Raw genomic sequence first — 12,343 nt, forward strand, 5'->3', positions numbered from 1 at the left:
CTATACCATCGTGGTCTTTCTTTTAAAAAACAAAAATAAAAAAAAAAAACACTTCTATTTAGAAAAACACATTTGCATAGAAGTCACAATATTCTGCTATTCCAAAGCAACTACACTATATACAATCATCTTTTATTCTGTCTTTTTAAAAAAGACGTTTCTACTCCTTTTTCTGCCTGCTTCCTTCTTTTATCACCTTGTCACATCCTTGAAAGCCTTTTGGCAGAAGGAGGTCAGGGGGTCAACCCCTAGCCCTCTTTAAAGTTGAGAAGAGCTAATCTTTAGTTCTGAAGTAGGAAGAAAAACAGTAAAAGGCAGGTTGCCTGCTCAGAGGAGATTATCTGAAAATAGTCTTTCACTTCCACAAAGAAAAGTGCCAAGTTCTCCCCATTTAAGAAACCAGCCCTTAAGAGAATGCATCTTTCAGCCTCTGCCTCTGGTTCTCTCACTCTTCCTCTCTCCTTCCCTAGTCTCCTCTCCAAAGGCACCACACATATTAGACAAGATTAACGTGTCACCTCTCATATTACAAGGCTGATGACTGCATGCAAAAACAGACCCACCAGCTCAGGACAAGCCCCCTTGAGTTGAGAAACAGTGCAAACTCTGCAATCGCCCAGGTCCTGGGAAAGCAAGACCGCCAGCCAGTGCAAGGCATCTACAGAACAAATCGAGGTCTTGAAAACTCACTGCTGCCTTTTCTTCTTCCTTCTGATTTTTCACATTTAAGTTTGTTCCCCCCTCCCCGCCTCTCTACACACTGCCAGTGACCGAGGAGCTGCAGGCGGATCAGCCCGCACAAGTTTTTAACCCATTTCTCGCTGCCCAGGAATCTTTTCCGACAATCTTCTGGTTCCCAGAGGACTTCTGAGCTCGAGAAAAGAGCCCAGTGGCTGGATTTTAAGAGCCCCTAGAACTCGGCTGGTGGAGCTGAAACTAGGGCCTTAATCCCTCCTTTGACAGCGGCGGGAAGGGAGGGGGGCAAGTGCGGGGAGTGGGGGAGGGAGGCGGGCCAGAGTCCAGGTCGAAAACCAGAACCCCACAGTACACGTCCAACCCCAGCCTCCACGGTGCAGTGTGGCGGGGTGGAGGGGAAAGCTCCGCAGCCTAACCTGGGCTGGCGGAGGACCTCGATATTTTGGCACCCGGGGAGCCACTGAAGGAGGACCCTGCCCTTCCGAGGGACCGTGGGAGGTGACGCCCCTGGCCCTCAGTGGGTGCTTCTCGCCGTTTTCGATGTGGCAGCCCCCATCAGCCAGGATAATGATGAGGCAGGTACAATCTATCTAGTAGCAGCCCCTAGACTTCCTGTCGTTTTCCACCTCCTCTCCGCCTAGGATCCTGCTGCCTCTCTGCGTCGGGTTTGGTCTGATCTGGTAGGCACAGATCTGGTGTTTTTCGGGCGTTTGACCAAATTCTCAAACAGTTCCAAGTAATTTGGATGCATTGAGCCTGGACTCTGGCTGAAAAGTGGAGGGGGTTGCTTATTAGGCACCTGGAATGGCAGGGCAGGGAGAAGACAGGCTACTCACCCCCTCCCCTAATCGTGTGTGAGTCAGAAGGTCCTGGCAAGAGATGGGTGAGGAGTGGCTGAGATGGCAGGGAGTTAGAGGTGAGGAGTAGGAGAAGAGATCCGCCACACAACGGCCCTGGGTGGAGAGGCCGGTGTGGGACAAGAGCGCAAAACTCGGCTCCCAGGCTCTGGATTTCTTGACCTGCCCCTTAAGTGTCCCCCCCCCCCCGCCTCTTACATCGATGGCAAAAGGGCGAAAGCAAGATGACTTAAGTCGGTAAATTTAGAGGGAGTGAGCTCTGAGCAAGTAGGGTCTAACCGGCGGCTAAAATTATCAGCTACTCTTCTGCAAAATCTAGCTCTGGAAATAAAAGAGATTTTGCCCCCTCCCCTGATGCTTTTTTTTTTTTTTTTTTTTTTTTTTTTTTTTTTTTTTTTTTTTAGTGACTCTAAGGGTAGGAAAGTGAGCCACTACTTTCGGGGCTCGAAGAAGAGGTTTGTTCTTTGCCTGCCTTTTCGGCTTCCAGCGCCGTCTCCCGCGTGCAGCCTGGTGGGTGATGGACCGGTGCTGAGCTGCAGGGCCCTACGGTCCTAATTTGTAAGGAAGGGGCTTTAGGAGAAGTTCGTGGCTCGGCGAAACGGGAGGCTCAGACCCATCCCACACTCCATCCACGTTGAAACACACACACACACAGAGCCGCCCTCCCCTAGCCCCTGGGCCCTGTCCCGCACCCCCATACCTCTCTGACCTGACCTCCCTTCACCGCCTGCTCAGCGCCCTCAGTCTAGGTCCCAGGGAGCAGAGAGTTCGCCGGGAAACCAGTGTTTTTGGGAGTGTTCATGTTGCGGGGTGGGGGAGGAGTGACGGGTGACCGTGGTAGGGGGTGGGGAGAGATCTGAAGCTGGAAGGGTCGGAGTTTGGAGGAGGGGTTTACACACAAATCCAAGCCTCCAGAGGAGAGGGCCAAGAAAGATCCTTCTGTCTTGTTAAAAAAAAAAAGAAGAAAAATCAAAACCAAAAAACAAAAACAAAAAAACTCAAATAAAAAGAAAAAAAAAGTCCAAGAAACATTTTTCAAGAAAAAGAACAATAAGACAGACTGAAGACACTGACATGTAAAATATAGTGAAAAGTTGAATATTTCGTTTTCTTCTGGATCTCTAAAAAGGAAATCGTGCGGATGGGGGGGGTACTGAAGAATACCGCTAACTTGGAAGTTTGCTTGTTTTTCTTTTCAATTTTTTTTTAAGATGGGCTGGAAAAAATGACCCCGTCCCCCAGTTGGCCCCCAGATCGAAGTCCTACGGCTGCTGGGGCGCTGGGCTGCTAGGCGCGCGGCAGGCCTGCCGCGGGGGCTAGCGGCGCGGCGCGGAAGGGGTTAAGGCGCTGAGCGCAGAGCCATCTGGCCGGGTTGGCTGGTTATAACCGCGCAGATTATGTTCACGAGATTCAGAGTTGAAGGCTCCTCTCCCTACCGAACAGCTCCGCGCGCGGCCCCCGCGAGAGAGCCCAACGCAACTACTTTCTTCCCTTTTCTTTCTTTCTTCCTCCCTTTTTTCGCCTGCTGGGTGGTGGCGGCGGAGGGGTGGGGGACTTTGAATGACAGAGCTCGCGTCCACCTTTCTCTTCATGTCGACGTCCCTGGAAACAGTCACACGGATGCCATGGTTACTTCTGCCACGGTAAGGAGAGGCGGGCGCGGAGGGTGGGCAGGCTCGGGCTGGGGGGCCACGTGTGGGGGGATTTTCCAGGAGACTCGCTCCGCCGGCCGGAGAGCCGGGTCTGCCCCCAACTCCGCACCCCGCCCCACCCCCACCGTGCCGCACTCTCTCCCTTTCTCGGGTTTGTGCCTGCCCGAAGTTTGCGCTATTTGCCGAGCCCGGGGCGCTACGACCCTCTTCCACACACACACACACACACGCGCGCGCGCGCGCGCGCGCGGGCACCCCTGCCCACCTCCTCCCTCTCGTCCCTGCGCTGCCCAACAAACAGCCCTCAATCTAGGAAAGTGATCAGGTTTAAGGGACCTGGGTTAGAAATGGGGGTGGAGGCGAGGGGAATTGGGGACGACGGAAGGAAAGGAAAGGAATTCAACAGAACTGCCCCCCACCCCCGCAACGCACGCCTGCTGCTCCGAGAAGGCTCCCCGTGCACCCTGTAACAAAAGAGGGTGGCCCACCGAGTCCGGGCAGGGAAGAGGCGAAGGTGCAGCAGCTTCCCGGCACGCGCCCCGCACTCTGCTCCCCTCCGCGCGGGCCTCTCGGATCGCCTCCCCCGCCCCCAGGGCCCGGGCCTGGGCTGGGGGAGGGGACGCGTAGCTTAGGACAAGGACTGTCGCTTCCCAGTTTGGAGAGTTGGGACTCCTTGCGGACCTGCGCTGGAGTCCCCAAACCTCCGCGAAAGCTACTCTCCGAAATGATCCCGCGCCTCCGTTGGTTTTGACTAGCGCCCACCCCGTAGCTACCCCACCCTGGGTCTCTGCGCAGACGTCGGGGCTCCGCGCGCTGCCCGCACATCTGGGACCCCGCCGGGGAGCGGCGGGCACGGGGCCCCGGCGATCCAAGAGGATTTGCCTCGCTGTTTCCCGGAGCCAGTTCTAGGAACTTGAGGCGGAGGTGTGGGAAGGATAGGGAAGCCGGGGACCGGCGGAGCCGGGTCGGAGTTAAGGGGACTCAAAACGGACCAAATTGCTCCTTTGCTCCAGAGCTCTGCTCAGTGGTGGATGCCCCTAATGAAATTTGTGACGCTTAGGAGTTGCAGCCCCGGGAAAAGAGGTGCGAGCTGGCCGAGGGGCGCGTTTGGGGGAGGGGGAAACTGCGGGTTGGTTTCGGCAGGAATAGGTACGCGGCGAGGAGGCGCAGCTTCTTTTAGGGAGTTTGGCTGCTGCGTTCCTTGTGTACACCTCAGGTGCACGGAGCTGAGACCCCTGCGCAGAGCGGGGGGAGCTGTTGACTAGAAAGGATCGTCTCTTTGGATGTGTGGCTCCAGTGCGATTCCAGGTAGAGGAAACACCGAGCAAGACTGCCTCCCCTCGACCTCTGGCGGCGGGCGGCAGGTTCAGGGCCTGAGTGGAGGCGGCTCCCAGGACGCAGCCTGTGCGTTGGGGCTCAGGGCTGGAGAGCTTAGGAGATTGTGCTCCGTGGACTTGTTTATGTGTGTGAAGAGGGGCGGGTGTGGGCTAGGGGGGAGGGGAGGGGAGAATAAAGGGGGGTGGATGTTGCTTCTACAGTCTAGTATTTGTAACTCTGCCCGATTACAGAATGTGCTGGGAGAATTACTTTTTAATAAAGGGCCGCTCTCTCCCACCCTGCAGAACAGCAAGCGAGAAAAACATCTATGCTGTCTGCTCTACATGTCAGGATGGGAGGAAGTTGTAGCATAGAGGGAACTTTTCAATGGATTCTATTTCTAAAGACGAAGAAATTCACTAGCATACCCAGCCTGCCCCTCTCCCACCAATTCCTTCCTGACATGTTGTACAAAGAAAGTTGAGGGGTAGAATTTAGCGGATCAAATCCAACCGCCTCCTCTTGAGTTCAAGCACACAGACCTGGGTATGGAGTTGGAAGTGAGGGGGGATGAAAAGAATGCAGGCTCCTGTGAGTGGTGTTGGAGGAAAAGTCGAAGGGCTGTGGGTGTTTGCCGCAGGGATAGTGTAGGAGATTTTACCTTGGTGAGAGGTTGTAACTGGAAGTGGAGAATGTGGTTCTTGGGTGAATGGGGTCTGCTTTCCCGTGGAGGGAGATTGTGAACTCTGAGTGTTCAGTTTGGTCAGGGTAGGATGGGGAGGGTTTTCAAAAATCTCTGTGTGTGAGGATGTGTGGGTGGGGGAGCAAGAGAGCAGGAGCTGCTTCACGCTCTGTGTGCTTGGAAGTGTGTTTCCAGGGTGTCTGTGGGATGGGCATATGTGTGAGTAGCAGGCGACGAGAGCATGTGGAACATAGGTGTAGCCTGTGGGAAATCTGTGCCTGTGAAGGGCATCAGAGCAGGAGAGATGCAGTGTGTGGAGACAGATGGCGTGTGCGTGCCTGCACAGACACACGGAGTGGGTGTGGTGTGGGAGGGCGGCTGTGCATGTGTGTGTGTGTGTGTGTGTGTGTGTGTGTAAAAGGTGGACGTGTATGGAAGCTTGGGTGCCTGAGGATTACTAAGGGGATGTGTGTGGGGGGCAGGGAAAGATTATCTCTGAGGAGAGCAGAGTGTAAATTTTATGAGCGTGCACTGAGAAATTTGGCTGGGGTGGCATTGGGGAAAGAAAAGTGGGGCCTCAGACACTTTATGGAGAGGCAAGGCATTTGTAGGAAAATGTTAGGTTGGTGTTAGCCTTTTGTTTTCGTTTGATTTTTGTTTTCCCAGAGAGGAGGGAATTGGACAATGCTTAGAGTGAGGGATATACATTTAAGGGGAAAGGCCTTGTGTATTGGCACTGTGTGGGCAAGTGGGAGGATGTGCTTAAGATTGGAGTGAGTGGAGGAATATATTTCACGTGCCTTGTGGCAGGGATACATGTTTATAATGTTGTATAATAGGTTTCTTACTTAATAGGGGAATTCACTGTTGCCAATTAATATTGATTATTAATTAAAATTTATGCAATTCCTACTGGATGCTCAGCTCAGTGCTGGTACTGGGACATGGCACAGTGCCCCAGAAAAATTCCTTCTTGGGGGCTCAGCTGGCTGCTGCAATTTTGCCAGGAGGAAGGGGAGAGAGTTCCATGCTGGTTGAGGTTTCTTCAAGGTCTGTAATTCCATTTTGGGAGATGTTTGTGGATCATAGGGGCCAAAGGTAAACCGACTTGAAATATATCTGTGATTTTGTAAAAAGAGGGCATAAAGATAGGGGTGATGTATGGATTTGTGTGTTGAGGAGGGAGCTGGAGGGTGTTACTGTTTCTTGTAGGGGGTGTGGGCTGGGGTGGGGGTTGCCACACTCCAGGTTAAAATTCAGGGCCCCCGTATGTTTGAGGATTGAGTTTTTGAGCATGTACAGTTCCTCCTTACGAACAGGAATGAAGACTTGCTATGTATAGCTGGAGAAGTGGAACGTGGTGATCTAGGAAGATGCAGTTGAGAATGTTACTTAATCTTTGATGTTTTCTAGTCTCTAATGAAAAGCTAACCTGAGATGTATGCATGTCCCTGCATGTGTGCGTGCGTGCGTGCGTGCGTGTGTGTGTGTGTGTGTATGAGCAAGCATGCTGAAGGGCTGGAATAAAGTCACTGGGAGAAAGCTAGCTAGGAGGATAGGAGAGGTGCATATTCTAGCTCTTGTGAGGGGATGGGGTGAATGTATTTGCAAGGGATTTGCAGGAATACTATGTGTCTTAAGAGGGCTGAAAATTGTCTTGGATGCTCAGATGTATATCCTAAGTGAAAAAGGTGTAGATAAAAGAAGGGCTACAGGTTTGGGGAGCATTTGGGACTTCATTTACGGAGTGAGGGAAAAGTGAAGTTGGTTGGACTCATACCCTGAGATAGCTAGTGAGGTAAGAGGATCAGGGCTGGGCTAAGGGCATGCTTTTGTGATACATGCACCTGCCTGGCTGGACCAGATGATAGGGAACCCCATCTTATTAGGCACTGACTATGTTTGGAAGAATTTTGACTCAGGGCATTTCTGAATTCATGAAATTATAGTTGTGGCATCTTGAGATTCTACCTTATTTTTTAGGAGAAATTTATTTCTTTAAGAGATAGACCTAGAGATAGTCGATAGTTGTCAATAAGAAATTGCCAAAGTAGGGATATGGCCATTGGTCAGAAAATCTGGTGGTGGATACTTTTGAGGGCACTGTGGTGATGTGGACACCTCTTGACTGGGAATGCCGAGATTCTAGTCCAGTTCTAAAACCTTGGAAAAGTGTGACTTTGAGAAGTTTTCTAATCTCTCTGACCCTCAGCTTCTCTTTTTGTAAAATGGCACTGCGTATAATGACTCACCGAGAAGAAAAGTTCACTCCTCTTTTCCCCTAATCAAAGCTTGGTGGGTTTAGGAGCACAAAGCTTTGCTAGGATATGAAGTCTAATTGAATGCATGTCCTAGCATGTATCTAAACCATTGTAAAAATGGGATTGTACCTCTTCCTCTTTACAATGAAAGCTGATAAAATAGTCTTGATGCCCATCAATCACTGTGTAAATAGAACTTTCTGTGACCGTTTCAGTTTGCTCACCCATAAAATGGAGGTAGCCAAATGTAGATTATAGTTGATGGAAATCTGTATCCATAAAAGGTCTTTGAACTATTCAGAAGAAAGATGGTCCAAAAATCAATGTTATTCATTGTCAGAGACATTCTTTAACATCAGCTATGCAGACCACAAGGCCAAAACAAATGTGACTTTGAGAACAGAGAAAATAGTAATTGTCCTTGGTGTAGGCACCATTTGAATAAAAGAGGAGTAAGGGACAGCTGTGCTGGGTTACTGTCAAGGCCTATTTTTCTCTAGACTATGGATCCTTGGCAGGCGCCTGCCTGGTAAGAAGAGTACATGGGCTTTGGACTTGTGTAATTTTGTGTGCCCCATTAAGCCAGTTGGGTACAGCCACTTTTCCCAGAGACAGATGGAGGTACAGAGGCGTAAGGAACCCCACGGAAGCTTCTCGTTCTTCCCAGAAGTTAATACATGCTGTCAACTCCTGGCTGAGAATCAGGATCTCATCCTTGAGTTCAGTGACCATAAATAGGCAGGTTGCTGTTGTTGTTTAGTGCCATTGAGTCACTTCCAACTCATTACGATCCTGTGTACCACAGAACAAAACACTGTCCACTCCTCCGCCACCCTCACAATCGTTGCTGTGTTTGAGCCCACTGTTGCAGCCACTGTGTCAGTCCATCTCCTTGAGAGTCTTCCTCTTTTTCGCTGACCCTCTACTTTACCAAGCATGATGTCCTTCTCCAGGGACTGGTCCCTGCTGATAACATGTCCAAAGTATGTGAGACGAAGTCTTGCCATCCTTGCTTCTAAGGAGTGTTCTGGTTGTACTTCTTCCAAGACAGATTGGTTCATTCTTCTGGCAAACCAAAACAAACCCATTGCTGTCGAGCCGATTCCGACTCATAGTGACCCCATGGGACAGAGTAGAACTGCTCCACAGGGTTTCCAAGGAGCGGTTGGTGGATTTGAACTGCCAATCTTTTGGTTAGCAGCCAAGCTTTAACCACTGTGCCGTCCATGGAATATTCAATATTCTTCGCCACCACCATAATTGAAAGGTGTCAATTCTTCTTCGGTCTTCCTTAGTCATTGTTCAGCTTTCATGTGCATATGAGGCAATTGAAAACCCCTTGGCTTGAGTTAGGTGCACCTTAGTCCTCAAGGTGACATCTTTGCTTTTTAACGCTTTAAAGAGATCTTTTGCAGCAATAGGCAGGAGCTAAGCTATTTCCATGAGGCACTAAACCAATTCTTTTGCTTTTCTTGGTGAGATTGGGCCAAATAATTGATTAGAAGAGGGCACTGCTGATAGATCTCACATTCCTCAGGCAGGATAGGCTAGCAGAGTTTAATTACATAACATTTCCCATCTCTGCAGTTCCGCTGCCACATGTATCAGATGTTCAGGCCTCTCCTCTTCCCTTCTGTAGGATGGCTAACGGAGCAGGTGGCTTCTTCTGCAGACTTCTCCAAACCTTTTCTTGAGTGTTTCAGGGCTGCCACCCAAACTAGAGGGAATGTAAACCCTCATGTTAACTGGAGGTGAGGGAAGGGGATTCAGGCCAACACAGAAGATCTTTAAAACCCACCACCCTGCTTCAAGACCTTACCGACTGCTGTTTTACTCATTAATGAGGCAAGCAATTTCCGGCATTGGAGATGTTGAACTAGTGACCATTGCTAGAGTTTTATATTTAGTTTTATTTAAAATTGAGTTTGTTGGAGAAGGACCAAATCTACTGTAGACAAGCCTGAGCTCCGTGTGGTGCTGCTGATAAGGCCTGTGGATGTACTTTGTGCATGGACAGGTGTGTACAGAGTTGAGGGAACCACGGGATGTGTGCATGCATGCTGGTGAACACATGAGCACAGGAGCAGCCTTGGGTAGGCAGGAGGCATTTGTAGAGCTTATTTTATGGGTAGCAGGTTCATGGGCACTTGAATAAGATTGAACTGTCGTCACATTACTTCTTGTGTTTGTCCTGTGTGGTGACCAGATATGAGACCCTGGATACCTTACAAGTGGCCAAAAAACCAAAAGCAACTAAACCTGTTGCCTTTAAATTAACTCTGACTCACGACCACCCTATGTGTGTCAGAGTAGAACTGCACTCCATAGGGTTTTCAATGGCTGATTTTTTGGAAGTAGATTGCCAGGGCTTTCTTCCAGTGCACTGCTGGTGGGTGGATTCAAACTGTCAACCTTTCTGTTTGTAGTTGAGTACAAATCATTTGTGCTACCTAGAGCTTGTCATGAGTAGACCAGACCATGGGAAAAGTTGGGGCAGCTTCTCTCAGATCATTTGTACATGGGGATGTGTGAGCTTTTAAAAAGTATGAGTCCAGGGTAAATAGTACCTCACCCTTGCCTGGACAGATCTCTAGGCAAAGCTGGGGCAAAGAAGCCTTTGCAGAGAATTCACTTCAGAACCTGTGGGAGCGCATGCAGATGGACCGTGATTTTTAAATTTTTTTTTTTTTTGGATGATTTTCCATAACTCAGCCTTTCAGTCTACCTAAAAATACCAGAGGCTGGAGATCGCACGCAACCTCAGATGGTCAGAATGCATTTGCTATTTGATGCCCTCATGGGTGCCATGGTCTCCTGAAACAGTCTTAGCTGGGACTACTAAAGGCTGACTGTGACTCTCAGAATCCTCACAGGAAGAACTCTGTTACTCTAATGGAGGTTTAGGTGGGGAAGAACAGATTTTGAAGTGAAATTTGGTGTGGTCTGTTGTGATTGCTCACTTTCTAGCAGTATCTCCAGAGAAGACATGTTTTGAACCCCAAATCCTTTATGGGTTTTTTCAGTCAGATTTTGAGAGGGTTAAAGTTCTCTCACGTTCACAGCCTGAACTATAGGAATAAAAGGCCACTTATTGATCTCAGAAGATCCCGGGCCAAGATGATCTTAAGCATAAGGGGGGAGCAAAAAGCCTGATGACTTAGAGGTAGGGGACAGGGCCCAAGAACTAGCTCTGTCACTAATAAGGTGGTTGTATGACCCTGTGTATTATCTCCAGGCCTTTATTCCCCATCTGTAAATGAAGGGCTTGAATGAGAAGATCTCAAAGTCTCATGCCAATGCCACCATCCTAGGATTCTACAGTAGCCCTATCCTCCTACTCCATCAGTGCTAATACTCCTTGCTTGGAGGGCATCTTGGCACACCCTTAGTGAGCTCTGGGTTTTATCTTTGGGAAACAGCTGAGTCAAAGGAGACAGGCATGCAAAGAATTTGCCATAGTGTTTAGTTTTGGCGAAGAATGCTCATGATGTTGGCTTAGCCTGAACAGTGTGTGCCTAGCTGAAAATGGTTGGGTTTGGCTTTCTGGTAGGCCTGGTGCTAACCATCTAGCTTCTATGTGAATACATTTCAGTGTCCTTGTTTCTCACTAGGATAAACACCTTCCTTTAAGGTGATGATGATGATACTTGACATTTGAGTACTTCTTGAGTGCCAGGCATTATTACTAGCTGGCATTATCTAAATCCTCAAGATAATTCCATTTACAGATGGGGAAACTGAAGTTTCATGAGGTGAAATGATATACCCATGGTCACACAACCAGGTGTTGATGAACTGGCTTTCCATCCTGAAGCCTGTGGACAACCCAAGTCTACCACCACCTTCCAGTCATTCACATTCTGTTTTCTGTGTTCTATGATGTCATCAAGACGGGAGCTAGTTCCATAGCTTTCTACAGAGTCACCTCACAGGGTAACCTGCTCCACTGGAAGGTTCCTTTTAATGTGCAAGAAAAATGTTTAGGTTTTCTAGCCACCTGCTGGCAAGCATGTGTCAGATCTGTCTTAACTTCCAACTACCCTCCCCCTTGACTTCCCCCTTCTGTTGACAAGGGAAGCTGTCCTTGCAGAATGAGGGTATTGATTTAAGCCACAGTTGCCTCCTTGTAAACTATTAGATTGGAGCTGGACATCTGGTTTTGATCCACACCCCCATGAGAGGTGGTAGGTCCCAGCATTCTTGAGTCCTGGGATGAGGCTTGCACAAAATCAAAGTAAACAAAGAATATGAGTGGAGAACATGAGATCTGTCTCTTCAGAATCTGGAAAATGGCTTTCCCTGATAGATTAGGAAACTTCTACAAATTACCATCTGTTTAGAATGCTGCCAAAGTTACGGTAGGTCTTTTGCTGGGAAGTTAGGGGTAGTAGTTGTTGCTGAGGACTAGGGTCTCCAGTACTAAAGAGCCAAGTAGCTGTAGGTTCACCAGCCCTGGCATTTGCCTGTTATGTGCCATTCTGTGGGCAGTACCAGAAGTCTGGAAGCCAAGGGACTCTTGCGGTAGATGTTGCCCTCTCTGAAGGGCGTGACTGAAGGTCTGTTTTCTCCCACCGCTGACCTCCCCACCATTGCTACCACAGATTATCTTCAAGGCAGTTAATGAGAGATGGCTCTGTTCTGTTACTTAAAGATGTTTTCAGTGTGTGAATAAATGAATAAATGGAAAGCACTAACCCAAAGTCTGTTAACATTGTAGGGACTCAAAAAAAAAAAAAAGTGCATTTAAGGAAAAAAAAAAAAAAACAGTGTTTCACATGTAGTGTGATACTTTTTTCTTTAAGTAGAGGATATAGCTCTACTTTTTGTTTTTGATGACAAACCCAAACCCATTGCCATCAAGTCAATTCCAACTCATAG

The 12,343-nt window shown here is 49.0% G+C and overlaps 1 protein-coding gene across 1 annotated transcript in view; it reads left to right on the forward strand.

The window, feature by feature from the left end:
• Positions 1-2,950: 2,950 nt before the first annotated feature.
• The window catches only part of NTF3 (neurotrophin 3), a 90,002-nt gene continuing 80,609 nt past the window's right edge, over positions 2,951-12,343 (forward strand). The window contains exon 1 of the mRNA XM_004387199.2: positions 2,951-3,196. Coding sequence (XP_004387256.2) covers positions 2,951-3,196 — 246 coding nt within the window. The remainder of the gene's footprint in view (positions 3,197-12,343) is intronic.

This window comes from Trichechus manatus, unplaced genomic scaffold, assembly GCF_000243295.1.
Source record: "Trichechus manatus latirostris isolate Lorelei unplaced genomic scaffold, TriManLat1.0 scaffold00182, whole genome shotgun sequence".
NCBI lineage: Eukaryota > Metazoa > Chordata > Mammalia > Sirenia > Trichechidae > Trichechus > Trichechus manatus.